This window comes from Fundulus heteroclitus, chromosome 7 (assembly GCF_011125445.2).
Source record: "Fundulus heteroclitus isolate FHET01 chromosome 7, MU-UCD_Fhet_4.1, whole genome shotgun sequence".
In the NCBI taxonomy this organism is placed as follows: domain Eukaryota; kingdom Metazoa; phylum Chordata; class Actinopteri; order Cyprinodontiformes; family Fundulidae; genus Fundulus; species Fundulus heteroclitus.
The window spans coordinates 14,442,581-14,462,694 of NC_046367.1; the positions used below are offsets into that span (position 1 = coordinate 14,442,581).

The 20,114-nt window shown below is 40.0% G+C and overlaps 3 protein-coding genes across 4 annotated transcripts in view; 1 reads left to right on the forward strand and 2 right to left on the reverse strand.

Moving 5' to 3' along the window:
• trappc10 (trafficking protein particle complex 10) overlaps positions 1 to 5,286 on the reverse strand; it is a 32,679-nt gene extending 27,393 nt beyond the window's left edge. The window contains exon 1 of the mRNA XM_012868522.3: positions 5,226 to 5,286. Coding sequence (XP_012723976.2) covers positions 5,226 to 5,286 — 61 coding nt within the window. The remainder of the gene's footprint in view (positions 1 to 5,225) is intronic.
• A 1,225-nt stretch (positions 5,287 to 6,511) lies between these two features.
• On the reverse strand, positions 6,512 to 15,871 carry cnga4 (cyclic nucleotide gated channel subunit alpha 4). The gene is made up of 7 exons (XM_012868464.3): positions 15,605 to 15,871; positions 13,874 to 13,975; positions 13,665 to 13,771; positions 12,155 to 12,738; positions 10,374 to 10,619; positions 8,315 to 8,480; positions 6,512 to 7,586 (listed from the first exon to the last, which is right to left on the reverse strand). The coding sequence occupies exons 1-7, from the start codon at positions 15,751 to 15,753 to the stop codon at positions 6,802 to 6,804; spliced, it is 2,139 nt and encodes a 712-aa protein (XP_012723918.3). The 5' UTR covers positions 15,754 to 15,871; the 3' UTR covers positions 6,512 to 6,801.
• Positions 15,872 to 19,368: 3,497 nt separating this feature from the next.
• The window catches only part of fam160a2 (family with sequence similarity 160 member A2), a 29,483-nt gene continuing 28,737 nt past the window's right edge, over positions 19,369 to 20,114 (forward strand). For both annotated transcript variants that reach the window (XM_036139008.1, XM_036139009.1), the window contains exon 1: positions 19,369 to 19,710. The gene's annotated coding sequence lies outside the window, so the exon portion shown is untranslated. The remainder of the gene's footprint in view (positions 19,711 to 20,114) is intronic.

Consider the following 20,114-nt stretch of genomic DNA (forward strand, 5'->3'; position numbering starts at 1 on the left):
AGAACATAAATCACAAGTCGAGGCGGCGTCTTTATATTTTACAAAAATAGAACCGGCAGTGGAGTTTTTTTTAAACAGGGCAAAATAATTGTCAAAAAGTTTGTGCAGGTATCTGTTTTGAGCATTCTTGGCAGTCTGAGGCTTTTATTTTGCTTATTTCGATATCGTAATTACCGTTTATTGTATCGAGAGAAATTAAGAAATATATCGTGATATAATTTTTGTCCATATCGTCCAGCCCAAGTTAACACTTTTAAATCCTGCTTTTCAAACCATACACCATCACCACAGCACTCTGCTGACTGGCTAGCTGCTATAGGAGACGGCCCAACTCCCTCACCCCATCACTGCTCCCCCAGAACACGTGGCCTGGCCCCCCCTCACAACCTCTTGGTCTTTACCTTCCTGAACTTTGTCTGCTGGATTACACAACAAGTATCACCAGATATTTCACAGGCAGCGAGAGCCAGAATGCCTCCTACCTTCATAACCAATGATCGCTTATTGCCGTCCAGGCGATCCTTTGCAAAAATGCATAAATATGCAGACAGTGATGCTGCAATAATGATCATTTTGACCAGTTTCCTCTTCCATGTGCTGACCCCTCAAATCCCCAATGATACAAGCAGTTCATGATGAATACTTATAAGACAGTATAAGACAGATCGACTTGCTCGTGAAGTAAGTGCTATACAAAGCTCTGAAGGTTTTAAACGGTGTGTAGTAAAGAAAGCGGCCCAACCTTTGAACACAACGGTTTCACATACCTGGCAGGTAGGGCCTCCCTTCCTATTAACAGAGTCATCAAACATATCTGGAACAATGCAGATATAAAAGCCCTCAGGTTGTGACATGCATGCGCCGGGCACCTGATGCGTCTGTCATGCAGACTTCAATCCTCTAAGCCAAATAAACAGCATTAAAACACCATTAAACCAGAATGGCTACACGTGCTCATTTGCTCCAGTTCACATCTAAACAGGTGGGAAAAAGTGTTGTGTTAATGGACATATTACTCATAACAGACCTAGACTCTAAAAATGTGGCCAGATGGTTCACACGACAGTCATTTCATGAAACGAATTACTGAAATTATTTTTAATATGTTACTTTTATTCCAATCATGTCCTCTGGAAGTTGACCTGAATTCAAAGTGCGACTAAAACCAAATGACCAGCCACAGTGAACACTGAAAATATGACAAAATGTTTGCTGCTGGTGGAATCACACATCTAAAAACGGGCCTCACTTCACTTGTATACCTTCAAACTAACGTTGAAATAGGTTAATGACTCAACTAAAGAGCCCCACCTTAGAATAAAACGGTTTCCTCTGTACAATATATTTTCCTAAACACATATTTAACATTGCATGCCATTAACAAAACAATATACCCTTTTCGAGTCGAGACTGATAGTTTCATGGAAGCCCAAGAGAGCGTATCGGCCAAAAGAATCTCGATTTGGGAAAGATTAAATTTCCATCAGTTGCTAATTCAGATTAATCTATAAAATCGATTTATGGCCCAGCTTGTTTTTTTTGTTTTTTTTTTACAGATAAAGCTCAATATTAATGGACCTGTATGAGGAAAAGTAGGCAATCAGAGCTTTCTCAAATGATTGGTATCAAACTCTTTAGTAAAATCTCTGCCTGTAGCTGCACTATCTGTGAGTATGTGTCAGCAAGCCATGCGGCGCCGCTTTAAAACAGCCAATTCTCCTAAAACCAAGGACATAATTAATCCAGGGAAAAGTTCTCACCTGTCCTCCTGAGCAGTGTCCCAAATTAACTTCCTGATTCACCGGCTAAATATTAATTGTGACTGACTCCTGCTGAATATCTCCACATAATCCCGCTACGTAATCAACCTGAGCTAAACGCTAGTTGTTAGCAAACGGACGTGACGAAGTTGGTGTCGTTCTCGCGTCACATGTGCGAGTGTTTGTGTACGTGCGCCTTTGTTGTCATGCGAGCTGACAGCAGAGGAACATAGGGAAGCATCCACCCAAATGATGACTGAAAAATTTGGTACAAACATTTACTCACCATGTGAGCAGCTAGCCCTCTGAAAATGTACTTGCTAAACAGAAAATTTGCTCGCTTCTGGCATCTGGCGAGTGTTAGTTTCGGACTCTGGTCATGAGGATGCAGATAGGAAGGAGTGACAGCAGCATCTCTGTGTGTTTGAGTGACCTGTTCTGAGCGTTTTGCCCATATTTATCCAGCTCAACCTGGCTGAGCGAAGCTTTTTCTGAAAGATTTGTGCACAAACTGGAACAACAGTGATCGACATGCTCCGTCAAACTCCGGCACCAACAAGCTAATTTTAGCGTACCACTTCAACAAACCGCTCTGCACAGAAACAGCATCAAACTGGAGTTGACTGAAGATCGCAGCTGGAGAGCCAGATCCACGGCAAACAAAATAACCGAGCGCTGAGCATTTCAGGCGAAGTGTGTTTTCAGAGCATTATAATAGCCTTTCTACCAGATTTCAACCCTTGTCGTAGCAGCATACTAAGGCTGACCTGCAGACACTCTGATGGGGACAAAATATCTGCTGCTGAGAGGACAAACGGCGAAGAACGGCACAATCCCCGTACTACTGCAGAACCTTTAACACCGATGGAAGATTGATTGTTTTTTTACTGCACATTGAAGTGATTATCATGATAATTAAAACTTGGAATCCGTTTTGGCAAGATCCTATTCTTTACTGACTCCTATTGGTATCTGTGGCACAAAAAAAAAAAATCCTGATCTGAAGATACAATTGTTTTCAGTGAATGAAATCAGCTGTGGAGGCTACAGAGTTGCATCTCGGATCACCCGGGAACAGAAAAAAGGAACATGATCCGATCTATTATTTCCTCATTGCGGAAATAAAAGAAATGCCAACATATGTGACTTTGTGTGTTGACAAAGCTTGACTAAACGCCTCTGCGGCGGTAAATGTTCCTTTCTTTTAATGAATAAAAGATGAACGTTGGTACACCGCGCATCGCTAGCAACCAAACTACGAAATTATAAAACGTGCCGACCGGCAGAATGCCTTATATTTCTACCTGGAGGAGAAACGACCATCTGGTGGTCTTTGCTCACAGTGCGGTACGAGTCGGCGAAATCTGATAGCGTAAATCAGAAAGCTACCCGACTAGAAACACTGGTGACCGGCAGCATGTGTAAGGTGATTTGTCGCTTTTCTTTTAAAAAAGGCTCCTGAAGCTTCGGGGCACTCAGACCAAAACTGAACTTTGAACAGCCTCCAGCAGCCAGAGTCAAACACAATCAGATAAGGCCAAATCATGTTTGAGATCCAAGTCCAAGTGGATTTGTCCCCCCAAAAAACTGATTTAGATGCACACTCTAATGCCAAGTCTTTAATGCAGAATTACAAGATTGGGTTTTTACTGCACAAGATTTGGGAAGACATATCTAAGCCGTCCATTAATCCTGAACCGCCGCAGATCGCCAGGCCAGATCGGCATATGACAACTGTGACCCTGACCTCGCTCCCATACCGTTAGGTGCACTACAGACTAATTTAGGAAGGGCCTAAATTACAAAAACAGAAACACAAAATGATCCAAAACTAACGAGACATATCCCAGAGATCCTAAGGTCTTTGATTTTTTTTTTTTTTTTGTTGTATATTCTAGTTCTCACCCACCGTCATTAGTCTTAGTTTCTGGTGCATTCCACATTAGGCGCAGGCAGGCTAATGGGCATGCATGTTTTCCGAGGTCCTCAGACCAGTTCGCATCACCAACACAACACCACAGAGGTCCTTTCAAAGAGATGCCAGGAAAAGTGACGGAACAACCGGCGTTTTCTCCTGTTGAATGAAGCTCAGAGTACCACGGCGCTGCCCCTCCCCAACCTGCTTCTGCGCACATCTGGTTAGCTGCGCTGAAAGAGGGAAACCATCACTCTGACTATGTCTGTAAGCAGCCAACTGCGGGTTGAACAGATTAGCTTCACTAGCCAGCTAACATGGTCTAGGTAGACTTGTGTCACGCAATGGAAAACAGGTTTACTTGGTATTTTAAAAGTACACATTTTAAATCCATTTCAGCTTAAAAATAAGAGTAAAAAGCAAAAAATAAGTAAAGTTCTAAAACACTTTTCAGAAGTGATGGGATTAACGATCACTTTCTTTATTTTCCTAACTCCTTTCTTTTAATGCTTAGACTGGTAGGTTTACTGGCACAAAATCTCCACAATTGACAGTGGCAAGATTTTCCAGTACATTTTTATTTATTTTGTCCGTCTTTATTATTATTATTAATAATGATAATAACAACAGCAACAATAATCATGCAGATCCATGAATAAGGGTAGCGGAACACTATAGGGGATTTATGCATTGACAAGCCTAATACCTTTATGTAATTTAAACCTAAAAAAAGTTGGTTGAGTTTGTAGAGAAAAAAAAAAAAACAGTTAGGAGTGCTTATCAAAGTTTCAGTATTTGACATCTCATCACCAAAGAAACTGGAATCAGATTCTGATATCTGACAGTGTTATGGACTAAAACTGTACTGCTGGGTCAAAACGTGATTCAGGAGGACCACCGAGTGTTTACTTGAATGCCCACGGGCACCGCGTGCTTTACACCTCCCATCTGCACGCCAGATCCCAATAGCCTGCTGCCAAATTGACTTATCAACTTCCTTAAGTTTAATACCCAGACTTTCTGTGCCCTCCTGCACCGGGGAGAGGTGCTAAAAATGGAGCAGTCTGCGGTGAGAGGTGCAGCTGACGTGCCCTCCTAAAATAACCTCCCTAACAAGCCTGCAGTAGACACCCGGGGGATTTATGAATGGCGACCCGGTCTCAAACGTCATGCGGGGGGGAACGGCGTCCCGGCTGCGAGCAAGGGGAAAACAGCCGCAGGGATGGCGGTGAACCGGACGCTATCCTTCCCAGAGCCGCAGAAATTAGACGTGACGTTCTGTCGTTAGCTCGGCCTGTTCAAACAGCGACGCTTTAAGCTGCCTAAAGGAAACACCGCGTTTTGACGACACAGTTTGGTGACAACAGCCGAAAGCTTATTATGCGCGTACTACAATGGGTCGGCGAGAAATGAAGTCGCCACATAGGCAGCGTAGCCAAGCTGAGGGTGACAGCCAGCTCAGCTAAAAGGAGCTAATGCTTGTAGCTAGCAGGCTAACTGTCAGGAGAAGGAAAAGTGAAGCTAGCAGCCTCGTTTTATCAATCGCTTACATGTTACAATCGGCTTGTTTTCCATGGTGTAGATGATTGGCGTTTCCTCTTGACTCTCCATATGTTTTAGGTGTAGTACTCCATGAAAATAACGTCCAAACCGGGCTTTGTTATTAGGAAGTGCCTCTCTGAGCAGCTCTGTTGAATCGGTGGGGCCTGCGTCCCCACTGCACCTCCGGGAAGTGCGTAAGCCCTGCGTCATTAAAGGGCCAGTCTGTCATTTTTTATTTTTTTTGCAGAAGACAACCCGAGGAAATTATTTAGATTAAGCATTACTTTAGGTGGAAGGATATGAGCAAAAATGGCTCTTTAAGATGTATATCATTAGTGATATGCTGTAGTTGTAATTTTGCATAAAATGACCCTTCAAAATATAAAGATTTACTGAAGAGGAATTTAGTAGCCTAAGCCAAAACCAAATGCACTGCAGAAGACAGGTGGGTGGTATGACATTTATTTATCAAAACCTAAATAAATCCAAGTATACAATTAGATAACTGCAGTTCGGAAGATAGGTGGTTTGGTTCAATTTCATTTCATTTCATAAAAAAAAAATTAAATAATAATAATCACCAAAAAACCCAACAACTTCTTACTGGGATTTGAGATGCACAGTGTAGTTTAGGGATTCCCAAAGTGAGGGTCGGAGCCCCGGGTGACTTTATGCTTTATTCTCATTTTACGACTTTATTCTCGGGATATTATGACTTTATTCTCAAAATGAACAAAAAATTGGGGTCACCACCAGTCTCTGGCGCTGCTATTTCGGGGGTTTTAGGGTGAAAAGTTTGGGAACCCCTGGTCTAGAATAAATAGATAATCATATAATATGGGAAGTAATAAAAGCTGAACCAGAATAGAGTGTGTTGGCTAGAATTGTGTTGTATTTTTTATCTTCGTCAAAAAAAAAGTAAAAAAAAAAAAAAAAAAAAAAAAAAGACAAATCGACAATTTGAATTTCAAGCAATATTGATGAAAAACCACTCCAGAAGACAGTACTCGTGTCGTTTGGTTTAATTTGATCTAATTTAGTTTTATTTAAGCTGATAGCACAAACTCTAACTTTGGAAGAGAAAAAAAACACAGGTCAAATTGATCACATTTTTACAAAGATTACATAAAAGATATGAAAATTATGCATAGATTACGTTACATAACACATGACAAAAAAGAACACTGATATCATGTAAATATTTGCAATACAGTTTTCTGTACAAGTACATTAAACACACACACACACACACACACACACACACACACACAAGATATATATGTATATGCACACACACATATGGGATTTTTGTGACGCACCGAGAAACACGACAGAATGTTACAATAAGTTAAGGTGTTAAATTTGTCTTGCGGGAAATTGCGGGGAAATTCAATGCTGTCATCTAGCGGATGGTTGATGTATTGCAGCGGTATTTTTAGTGAGGTGAAAAAGCCTCCACGATATATTTAGAATATTCCTCTCCGTGGTCCTTCACAAACGTTTCATGCACACTGCCCTCTGCAAACGTGTGTGTGTGTGTGTATATATATATATATAAAAATATATATATATATAGTTTTAATCTCAGTCCTGTGTTGATTTTTCATCCGATTCTCTTTTGGTCTTTGTTGTGCTCTCCTCATCTTCTCCTTCACCAGATGTGTCTCCTTTTTCAGTATTTGATTCAATCTCAGCTCCGTCACCTTTCCCAGGCCTGTCGTCTGCTTTTTCTCTGATTTTCTTTCCATCATGTATATTATCTTTCAGACTGTTTGCATCCTTCATGACAAATTTATTTCCCTCCATTACTCTGTCACCTTCGTCCTTTGCACTTTTAGTGCTCTCGCCGTCCCCTTCCTTAGTCACGTCATCATCATCATCATGTGTTTTCCCCTTTTCATCTACATCCTTCTCCTCCTCTCCCTCTGCCTCCTCTCGCACCCAGTCAGCTTCTCCTCCAACACCCTCTTCTCTTCCCAGTGATCCCTCTCCTCCTTGTCCATCATGTGGCAGCTGAGTATCCAGCATTGCAACCCGCAGCTCCAGCTGCTCCACTCTGGCCCTCATCTTCCTGTTGCTTGACTCCAACTCCACCATGAGACGAGCTAGTTTGGTCTGCAGTTCTTCCAGGATGCTCTCCAGCCTTTTTATCTTTGTTTCAACTTTTTCGGCCTCCGGCTCCACCACGTCAGTCCTTTCTTCCAACATGCCCATCTTGACAAGGATCTGCCGGCCTTTCTCCTCCAGGTGACGCTTGGCTGCAGGAAACTCAGACAGCACATCAGTCAAGTCCTCTTTGGACAGGCTGAACAGGTCAGAGTGGCCGATGCTTTTGATGTTGGCAGTGCGACGGTTACCCAACTTGTTACCTTGATGAAGGCAAAAGGAGCATTTATTTATTCAAGTGTTTTCATACCAGGGCAAACAAATTCCAGAATTCCAATGTTCTCGCAAATTATCATCTATTTCTGTTATTGTCACACACAGAGGGAAAGAGAGATAAAATCTCTTTAGGTTTGGTTGCAGAGGTCATGTTCCACATTCTTGCTATAAATATCTTCACATTCCAACTCAACTCCTAAGGCTGACTCTGATCAAATTAATTTTACATTTGGGTTAAAAATATAAAGTGGTTTGTGTAACTTTTATTGTTATTACTATGTATGTTGTTGTAGGACACAGCATTTATTGGCCAAAATTACACAAAATACATCTTGTGTCACTTAACACAAGACTTTCTGTTTCATGACACCATAGCACCCCCTAGTGGTTATCTTAATGGTTTATGTATTTTCATATATATATATATATATATATATATATATATATATATATATATATATATATATATATATATATATATATATAGTTATATTTATATCATTATATCATATATACATATACATATATAACTCATCATTATTCTTTGGATTTCAAGTCACACATTTTTATGTTTATTTGTTTGATTGTATGCTTGACCAACATTTTTTTTTGTTGTTGCACTTTATAGAAAGAAAATGTGTTCTTCTTTATATGTACATTGAATCATGTATGTATATCAAATGCCACAAGAAACTGCGCAGGGCCTTTATCCTACCTTTGATGTTTAGGATACTAATTTCTCCAAAGAAATTTCCCGCACCCAGCACGGCAAATTCTGTGACACCATCATCTGCCACAACTGCCAGTTTCCCTTCTTTGATGATGTACATTTCATGACCCACATCTCCCTTCCTGCAAACATATTCTCCTGGGCTGAACACCTGCAAGACAAAAAAAGGCACGAGATACCAAGTCTTAAAAGGTAATGCAATATTAGCAAGATTAGGTAGGTCAGGGGTTAAGGGTCAGAGTATTTCAGATTAGGGAAGCAAGGCTGTTGTCAACCATTTAGTCAAAAGGAACCCACATTTAAAGAAGAAAAATATAATTCATTTCATTATTGTTGCATTGATCAGAGATTCTTTGGCAGATTTTGACCAATTATGCCTCCTGTTTAAGCACTATAACTAACATTAAAAACGAAAACTTCCTGTACTTTCTGGAGAAATTAAACGGTAGTTATCATCTCAAATATTTACTCGAAAATAAAGTTATGATGCCAAAGTGTTTACTAAAAACAAAATCAAACTATTTACAGCAAAAAAAAAAAAGACAAAATTATTACATAATTTACATTTTAAACCCTCTTTATGGCCTTAGATGAGCAATTAGCACTGTTAGGACTACCTACAGGAAACATCATCGCCTGAAATATCTGGAAAACCAGTATGTCCTAATCCTGCATGTTCCTTGACCAAACTCGACTCTTGAGAATCCTACAACAGAAATGATCATCCTTCTGATATTTGCTGATGTGTCCTCCTAAGTTTAATCAGCATTCTGAAAGAAAAGCCAAAATGCTTAGATGAATACATGAAACAAAGCCTCTCACACTTTCTGTGCTCTTTTCTTGCTTAATTTTTAAACACTTCACTGATATTTTTAAAACTCATTTGAAAACATACTTTTACTTAGTGGCCTTGAACCCAACTGAGATTTGATTTCACTTAATTTGTACTGGTATTGTTTTTATCTGTTTTTGCATTGTTTCATTGTGTTTAGTAGCAAGTTTCTTAATGTATTATTGTGTGCTTAGTTTTCTATTTTCAATTCAATTCTATTCAATTTTAGTTATATAGCGGCAATTCACAACACATGTAATCTCAAGGCAAAAGACAAATTCAATCAAATCATACAGACAGATTAGTCAAAAAGTTTCCTATCTAAGGAAACCCAGCAGACTGCATTGAGGCTTGACAAGCAGCATTCACTCCTCCTGTAAGAGCGTAGAGCCACATCAGAAAGAGAGAGCAGGAGAGAGGGGGAGACTTAGACAGAGCTGGAGAAGCTAACAGAAGGATAGGTGAGGAAGCTATAGTAAGGCTAAAGCTATATGCTAGCAAACTCTTACCATGGAGAGAAAAAGTAAACTGTGTGAAATACAAGAAGTTCCCAAACCTGATGTGCAACAAGAGATAATGTGTTTTAAATGTGCTGTTAGAAACAGAGATGTCATAGCAAAGACATTTAAGATCAAATCGAGAGAGTCTAATGTAATTTTATTGCTTTTGATGTTCAGCACTTTATGTCAGCTGTGGCTGCTGTTAAAGCGCTTTCTAAATAAATTTGTTGTTGTTGTTGTTATTGATTATGATGATATTGAAAATAGCTAAATTCAAGTTTCTGTCTCCCAGTATCAGCTTCTACACTGGATGGTGTTGTGATTACAACTTGGAAGCACTTAGGCATGGTGCCATCACTGAACGAAAGTCAAAATTTGATTTTTTTTTAACCTTCTTACCACCCATTACCACTCACGGATTACTGAGAGTAAAACTGTGTTATTCCAATGACCAGCCAATTTGTAGCAGAATCTGTTGTAATAATGTTAAACAAATGCTGCTAGCTGTATTCTAGCACCAAAATGAAAAAATGTATGGAGGCGCCATAACATTTGCTCATTTCTGTGTTTAATGACGAAAACCAAACTTCAAACAAAAATCTGTCTTTTAAAATCATTCCCAGTCTTTCTCATAGATTTTTGTCACTATGTTACTAATTCATAAGGCACAATCTGAATCCCTGTTGACTTCTATGTGTTAGCCTCCCCCAACCTGAGGTGTGAGTTTAAGGACCAGCTCCTCCAGCAGACTCGTCTCACAGTTCTGGAAGATGGTAACTTTAGTAAGTGTTGGAAGGTGGACGCTGACGGCGATCTCTGTTCTCATGTGTAACGGCAGCTGTTGCAGGATTTCATTCTCCCGCATGATCTTCTTGTTGATGTGAAGATGCTGATACCAGTTGTCGATGCGCTGGCGAAGTTCCTTGCTAATGTGGTGGCTACGCAGGTACGCTTTTACCTGAAAGGGAAATTAAGGAAGTTTATATTTTATAAACCTGAACTAGAATGTTCTCAGGGAGAAGTATTGGCTCCCTTTCAGATTTCTTCTGATTTTGCCTTTTTACAAATTTATTTCAGATCATGAAATACATTTTAAAGTCATACAAGCTGAGTAAATAAAAAAAATAGTTTTCCAATGAAGGATTTCTGATATATTTATTTGGATGGAAAAGCAAAACAAACCTGGCCCAATTTAATAAGTAATATACCCCTAATGCTTACTGCTTGTGCCATTCTTGAAGCATCAAGTGTTTGCGATAACTGGCAATGAGTCTTTTATGACACTGTGGAGGACATTTGGTCCATACTTCCTTCCAGAACTGTTTTAATACAGCCAAATTTAAAACATTTTAAGCATTAACAGCCTGTTTAAGGGCATAGACTATCAATTGAATTTCAGTCTAGTTTTTGCCCGTTCAATACCTACCATTTGTTTGTTTTGTTTGAGCCATCAATTGGTGGACCTACTGGTCTACTTTGGATCATTGTCCTGCTGCACAACCCAAGTGTGGTTGGCCTTAAAGAAACTATACCTGATTCTGCACAAATTTAAACTGTGAGTGAAGAGAACAGTTAGGTCTGAACCAACTGAAACCCTTAACACGCACAAAACTAAAGCTTGTGCACAAACAGAATTTTTCTCTGTTTTCTTTTAAATAAATTATAGTAAATGATATTCACTTATGTGAATATCATTTAGTTTATCAGTCTCATTTAGTTATCAGTCTCCTGAATGAAAGTTGTCCCAGGTTGTCCCCAGTTCGTTGCTTATTTCAACAACAAAAAAAAGCCTGGACTCGCTCGATCACGGAATCAGTTAGTGAATGGTTACTATCAAATTACATATTTTAACTAATACATTGCAAAAAAACTATTTTTCTTAACCAGACAAAAATAAATTCAGGTATAGTTCCTTTAAAGTCACAAAGGTAAGGCTGGGCATCTTTTAGGGTTTTCTGTTAGAGGGCATAGCTTATAGTTCTCATAAATTGGATCAAATCATACAAATTAATATTTGACTATCAGATTATGTTTGTCCAAAATAATATTCTGTCTTCGTTCAGATGTTACATTGTGCACAACATTAAAATTGCCCACTTTTGTCTTGTCAGTTAAAACAATACTGTCCTATGGAGGAAATGTCATGCCCATGATTTGTTGAATTGTGAACTCTAACATGACAGAGGTAATGCCTCCTGCAGTACTTTAAACATTTTTATGGGTTCTTTTGTGACCTCTTGGATGAGTGTTTGATACACTCTTGGAGTAATTATGGTTGGTGGACAAATCCAGGGAACGTTCAGCACCCTTTCATATGTCCTCCCTTTTCTGGATATTGTTTCTCCCTGTGGTCTGCCAAAAGCCTTAGAAATTGTGTTGAAATGTTTTATAGACTGACAGATGTCAGTGACTTTGTTTGACAAAAAAAAAAACAAAAGAATAACAGAGTAAATCTACAAGGGGACAAATAGTGTATTACCCACTGTAACTCACCAACTCATGGTTGGGGAAAAAGACATTGTCTCTGTCCCTCAAGCTCGTGATGACATTCCCAACATTCCCAACGATGGATGCGAACACCAGCACAGCTATAAGCAGGTCTGCAATCATGAATAAGTACTCCTCCTCCCTGCTTGGCAGAGGGGTGTCCCCTACGGTGGTGAAAATCTGGGCCGAGAACCAGAAGCAATAAAAGTACTGGCGCCGCATGGAGGCAAACGTCGGGTTGGAGATGTTGGGGTAGACCCAGCGATCACTTCCAAAGCCAATGTAATTAGACAGTGCAAAGTAGAGGCAGGCATTCCAGTGAATCAGCACAAAGATGTAGATCATGAGCTTTGTGATGCGGAAAGTGTTGGGGTAGGAGGTTCTTGTCTCCATGCGATCTAAGGCCTCACTGAGCCGTGGAATACGCAGAAGGCGGTTGATCCTCACTAAGGGAGTTTCAATGCCAAAGGCAAAGTAGAGGAAGTCAGTGGGCAGCAGGGAAACAAAGTCCCACAGGAACTGTTTGGAGTGCAGGTAGCGCTTCCTCAAGCGAGTCAGGTTCGTGATGAGGATTCCTTGATCCAGGAAGCCTGCAGATAAGTGACAAGGAAGGATGTCAGGAAGGAGGAACTTACCACATTACCCTGTTTTTCTCCCAGTGTATCTCAAGAGCATGGATACATGCTATATATTGATTTTTCCTGCTGCAAAGTTGTTGTTTTTTTTGCATGGCTTTTTAGACATATTTACCAGAACTGCCAGTAACTGTGCAAAATTCAGATTCATGAAATGATTTACTAACCTTGCCTACAAACCGGGTTCTTGTAGTATTTGTGCATTCACAAACACCCGAGAATACATTTTGTTCCGCTCCCATGCCAATTGTTTGGGCCCGAACCAAAAACGGTTCACCCAAGTTCTGCTGAACGTACCTCCTTTCCACGAACAGATTAGATGGGAGCAGACCCAGATTGATAATGTGCAGAACGTAGAGTGCTACATACTATCAATCTGGCTTGCTAGATTAATAATTTGCATGCAGTAATCAGAGTTAAACAACTAAAACAGTAAATTAAGCGTCAATTAATTAACACCTCATCTGTTTGATTATTGTTTTTGTTCCATTTTAAAATTTCTTTGTACACGATTTAGAGGTTGGTATTTGGGTTTATGTTATGTTTTTAATGTTGTAACTTCACTGAACTTAGTAAAGGAGGCCGAATCTGGCATGTAGGTTAAAGTAGTGTCCCACTGCAATCAGTTTAATTCCTAAAAGGGAGATCTAAAAAACACTTGCTCGAGAGTAGCCCACATGTTTACGAAAGTGAAGCCTTGCTCTTTTGATAGTGGCTTAGAGATTTTCAGATGTTGTCTTTGGCAACGAAACATAAATGCAGATTACTGTGTCTGATTGTTCCAGTGCTTTTGTGAGGCTCTTCCTTGTAGCATTTGTAGTGTTTGCTTATATTTATTTTTGGAGGCAGAGTTAAAATCAAATCAGAAGAAGTGTATTTACCAGTATGAAGAGTGACGGTCATATCAGCGGCATACATGAGGTCTGACACATAGTCCAGCGTGAGCCACACAGGAAGATAGTTCAGCCCAATCGTTGTGAAGCAGGTCCTGAGAAAATAAAACCAGCAAGACTTGGTCTCACAGGATGTCTGTTCATTGCAAGTTATAATATGATGAAAGCATGATAGTTGTCACACTGACAATATTTACCTTAAGATGATGATTACCCAGTTGTAGACAATGGGCACTATCATCACTTGTAACCAGATGTAGTAAAAATGCTCTGCAGGATCAATAGTCCACTCTCTCCAACTGAGAGGGACATGATGTGGAAGAAAGAAACAGACAGAAAAAAGGATTTATATGTCTACAATCCATGATGACTTGTATGACCAAAAAAATCAAATACGTTCTAAATATATTGTGCTTTGCAAAGGTACTCCTCCTTTCTGACTTTGTTCCACATTACAACGACAAACTTTAATCTATTCTTTCAGGATTTAATGTGACAGACTAATATAGAGATAAGCAAACATGTGAAGCAGGCGGTAAAGAGTACAACTTACATTTTAAAGCTGGTAGTTTGAAAAGTGTGCCATGCATTTTATATTAAGTCCATGGACCCCCTTGGAAGCACCAAGGGGGTCCATGGTAACTCTGAGGGAGCTGCAGAGATCCATAGCTCAGACGGGAGAATCTTTCAACAGGGGAACTATTAGTTACATAGGCCTCTAATCTGGCAATAAAAAAGCCATTGCTGAAGAAGTCCTGATTTAAAGTTTACCACAAGCTGTGTAGGGAACCCATCGACCATGTGGAAAAAGGAACTGGTCATATGAGGTCAAAGTTGAGCGTTCTGGCCTTCATACAAAACATCGTGTCTCAAAAAACTAACACTACACATCAGCCTGTAAACACAATCCTCAAGACGACACATTGTGGAAGCATCATGCTTTAGGGATGCTTTTCTTCCTTAGGGGCCGAGAAGCTGGTCAGACTTGATGTGAAGATGGACTGACACTAAACCCAACAATTAAGATACAAAGCATATGAAAACTGGCCCAGCCAAAGTTCAGACCAAAAGCCGATTTAGAATGAGTGGCAGGACTTAAAAATTGTTTCTAGCAAATGCTCTCCATCCAAACAACCCTTCAGCTATTTTGCAAAGACGAACATTTAGTTTCTAGATGTGTGAAGCCAGAAGAAACAAAGGATCTGCTGCTGTATTTGGAGGCATGTGGTTCTACAAAGATTGACTCAGGGGGTTAAAAACTGGAGCAAATAGACATGCAAGACATTATTAAAACAATTGTGAAGGGCTTTACTTTTACTACTCTCTTTTCTCTTTTTGTACACAGTTTGGAAATCGTTAATAATTTTAGCCTTACTCCACAATTAAGTACGACTTTGTGTGGGTTTATCACTGAAAATTCTAAACAAATACATTGATGTTTGTAGTTGTAACATGACAAAATGAAAAAATGAAAAATAAAATAAAACAAAAAATCAAGGAGTTGGAAATATTTTGCATAGCCCAGGATTTCTAAGAGTTTTAAAAATCTGAATAACAGAAAAAAACTTCCAGTTAGTTTCGATAACAATCACTCTATAGTGTCAGCAATCTTCATCGTTACCATGTATTACTGTGGTGAATTTGTTTGAGACAGAAAGCGGCTCAGAAAGCACCCAGTTTGCATAAAACACACAGACACAACAAGACATAATATTTCCACGAAGTTTAAAAAAAATGAAATCACAATCTTAACTCTTCATTGATTCTTGAAGAAATGAAGCCTGAAAATATACACTTAAAAGAAGTAAAAGCTTTCTCATAGTTTCGTATTACTTTGGTAATACCCCAGGTAACATGAGAATCTTTAATTGCAATCAAAACCTTTTTTCTTTTTTTTTTGCCTTTGAGTCAGATTATAAGTTACTCACTTGAAGTTAAACTTCTTGTTCCAAAAGGAGTTTTTTTTCTCTCCATCCTTGCCTCCATCTTTGCCCTCCTCATTCATCTTTTGTCCATGCCACCTGAGCAGTCTACGCCATCGGTTCGACTTGACACTAACGTTACCTAAATTATCCATTTACAGAATCTTTTTTTTTTTGTTGTTGTTGTGATCTTCGCTTTACAAACAAATGTTTCTCAGCTGTTTAGAGGTGGCCGCTATGCATCGGGCAGAAGTGTTTCTAGCTGACCCGATAACAAACAAGGTCTGCCTGAGCAGTGCTTAGTGATGCCGGTCTCTATGGAAGGAAACAACAACAGATGTCATTGGTACTCAGGGAATTCTTGCCTCCCCATAGAAAACCAGGGAGGTCTTTTGTCTCTTCTTTTTCAGCTGCTGGGACGCAACAAACACTGAGTGGGGCATGGGGGTAAAACCGCATGTGCCGACCAATGACCATCCAAAAATATACTGATCACGCACAACATTATGAAAGGTGACACCAATGTGAAATGAACGACACAGATTACTTCTTCATTTATGAACATTTTCTCCTTAAAGTAAACGTTAGAAGCAGTAAAAACAGCAAAAGGGCACGACTAGAGAACGATTTACAATGACGGCTGGACAAGCGGGTCAGAGCATCTCCAAAGTTTTAGCTTGTAAGGTGCTCTAGGTCCGCATCAATCAATAGAGGGTGATGTGACAGGTTCTGTTTCCAAGAGTTGAGCGTGTTTTGGTGTGACAATGTGCAAATCGAACCTGAAACAAAAGCAGCAGATGTTGCGGAGATCCAAGCAGAAGCTGCAGAGTATCATGATCCACAGTGAAACAAGTCCCGTGCCCACATGGGCCGAAAGGCCTCTTAGTGAACATAGAAGCCGTTACGGCAGATTACAGTTTGCAGATAAACACAAGAACAAAAACCTTAATGGAGAGAACGTTAAACTAAATTTGAATTGTTTGGCCATTTCAATCTGAAAAACTCACACGGATAGAAAAGACAATTAGAAGAATTTTATTGACACAATATTTTAAGACTTTGGCGCTTAGACCTCGGCAGGAAACATTAACGCTGAATTATACTTCAATATGCATAAGCAGGCGCATGAGAACAGGGATATTTCCCCACAGGCTTGAAAGTGTTGATGGAGTGGAGATAAACAAAGTTTTGTTCAGTCCATATGATGATCTGTTTGAGCTAGATGTCCAACTTGGATAAACACAGGTTTGCATGAACTGTCCATGATGAGCAAGCATGAAGCGACTATGGAGAGAAAAAACTCCCCTTTAGGAAGAAACCTCTGGCAGAACCAGGCTCAACATGGCGGTCTTCTGCCGGACCGTTTTAAGGAATGACCGGGAAATCCATAAGAGTCCGGGAGGAATTACACTCTGATGGGGGCGAGGTTGAAGGAGCCACCGTTTGGCCGCTGGGCAGAAGGCCGAGACGTGGATGTGAAGTTCTTTTAAGATGAACCCAGGATGCTGATTGGCTTCGAGGAGGAGCAGTTCAAAGCTGTTAGGCTTGTGACGAAGGCGGCTGAGTCTCTGATTGGATGGAGGTAGGCAATAGAGTTTCTTCAGACTGAAATCCCGCTTAAGCTCCATGATAACTATTGTTACATTTGAAGGAAAAAAGGAAAGTTAAAAACATTGTAACAACCCAACTGTTAAAAATTCAGATGACAGCAAAAGATTGTGGGGTCTTTTGTTGCAGGCAGAATTGGGGTGCCACACAAAATAGAGAACATTATGGGGAAAGACCGTTATATGGAAATATTGGTTGGCCCTTGCTGACCTAAAACAAAAAAAAAAGTGCAGTAGTCAAAACCTCGTTCTATGGTAAATAGACTGAACTTATATAGGGCTTTTCCAGTCATGCTGACCACCCAAAGCGCTGTACACTATAGCCACATTCACCCAATCGCTCTCACATTTATACACTGAGACGCAGCTCGGTAGGCAACTTGGGTTTAAGTGCCTTGCCCTAGGGCACATCGACATGTGGCAAGGGGAAGCAAGAATCAAACCCACAACCTTCTGGTTGCCAGACAACTACTCAATCCATCAAGCCACAGTCGCCCTATGGCACTGTGGCTTTTATTTTAGACATTTAAGGAAAGCAAAATGCCATTCAGTTCATGAGTCTATCTTCTTTTCAGATTTGCATGGGTAACTGTAATCTATGTGACTTTAAATGTATGCAAATAAGAAAACTGATATGGCTGTTACCGTCTAGAAACACAGGTTAAAACAGACAAATAGCATGACTCGGCTTTCTATAGCCTGTAAACAAGAGCAGCTTCAGATACAAAACTCAGAAGGTTTCTGCATATAGAAATTATCCGCTTGTAAAATTAATTTAATAGAGTGTGTGGAACAGTTACAAATATGTTCTGAAAAAAGAGCTTTTGAGAAATAACGGTGTTTGACAAATTAAGCTTTAAGTGTCACTATCCCCAGGGATGTGTTTTTTGATTTTGCGCTGGTTAAGTTTTCCTTGATTGTGGTTTCTTTAAATTGACTCCTTTAGCATTTGTTTTATTTGCACTCTGGTAGATGAATTAATGAACTTGGCTCTTAGTTCATTCTAAAATCCTTTTTGTGTCATGTTCTGTTAGATTCCTTTGTTTACTCCATGTCTGCCCTATCAATTATCCTCCCTTCCCCTCAGCTCTTGGCTTTGTCTCGGCTGTCGCCCATTATCATCTGACCACTTCCTCCAGCTCTCCATGCCTTCTCTCCTCATTCCCTCTGTATAGAAGCTGTCTGGTCTCCTCTTCTCATTTGGTGGTTCCTCACCTCAGGGTTTTTCATCAGGTCCTTGTTCATTCTCCATGTTCTGCTCCTCTCGGTGAGTTTGTTTGTGCTATTAATAATAAAGAGTCTCAACTCAACATGCTCCCGAGTTCCTGTCTGCAGGGGGGTACCAGCTTCCAGAACGTGACATCAACATGATTGCTCATTTGCTTATTTTGTTTAAAACACAGAGAAATATGAAAGCAAAGTGCTGCCACCAAAGCAATCGACAAATTTTGCTTTGTAATCTTTATGGTTCTTACAATGTGCTTTTAATGTTGGAATATAACATTTTTATATTTGTAAATTTTTCCACATATTTATTGCCTAGTTAGTGGCTATGGTGGTTAGAATAAAGGCTGACTTGGAGTAACCCTTTCATTCAGCTAAAACGGTCACATTTTGTAGACTACTTTAGAATATATTTTTAAGATTATAAATGAGACTCAGAATATTTTGCCTTCATATTTTGCCTTGATACAAGGACGTTTGTTTTTAATTCTCTTTCAAATAAAGCCTTACAGCTGAAACCTGAAATTATGATATAAATTATTTTTTGATATATGGGAATATATGCTCACAAATCATTTGATCCTTGTCAAGGATTGACTGCTGGGATGAACCCAGGTAAACCAAACACAAGTTTGTTAGACCAAATCCTTCAGTAATCAGCCCAAGCCATGTCGCTGACAGAAATGAAGAAATAAATGTGTTTTGTTGTTATGCAATGTAATATTCATGAAAATATGAGAGTACTGATTTTAAAAATAGGTATTGTTGGAACAAAAGGCTTGTTAACTCGAAAAAATGACTTGTTTGCTCCTCCAGAGTCGTTAGTACACGTTGTACGTTTAACAGAACCGGTCCGGTTCTGACCCGCGTAATAATAATAATTAAAAAAAAGCCCTCCGCCGTCGCCGTGACTTCAGCGAAGCCGTGTGTGGGAGGAGTTTAAAGTTAAGATGGCTGCGGGAGAGGGGAGAGTGTTTGAGAAATCATCAAATGGGATGTTTATCTGTCGCTAACAGGATGCACAGCTGGCCCGAAGAGGGAGTGGTTAATTGGTTAGCGTCGCCGGGTCACCGCGGAGCACTTGGCCGGCTGTTTGTGCGCCGGGTTTGGGTCCGTCCGCCGCTCATTGCTCTGACATTGTGGAATTCAGCAGCAGCAGCAGCAGTAGCTAGGCGTTAGCAGGCAGCTAGCAGCTAGCTAGCTAGCTAGCCGAGGAAATCTGCCCCATCTCCTGCAAAAATATATATAAAAAAAATAAAGTAAAAGAAAAACAACAACAAGGTACGTACTCTTGGTTTTACCCGATTTAAACAAACGCGTCATTATTTTCGTAGCTAGATATGCTTAAAATGGATCTTGTGTAATAGAATAAGTTAATAATGTTATAGGCTGCTGCCTCATTTTGAAATTGATTTGCATTCGTTGTTGTTTCCCGGCGGAGCCTTTAGGGGCAAATAAAGCTGAAATTATACCAGACGTAAGTTAACAAAACAACGGGACGGTTCATTAGAAAAGGCTGCGATAAGTTGCTGACAGACACTGACTGACGTGCGCATATGATCTGAAGGCATTGGGCAAGATGCGGCTTGTGAACTCCTACCTCCTTAGTTTAATTACTGATCCTGACACGCATTCCTCCCTGGCTCTTATCTCTCAACTCTGGAGCTAAACAGTAACTGTTCAAT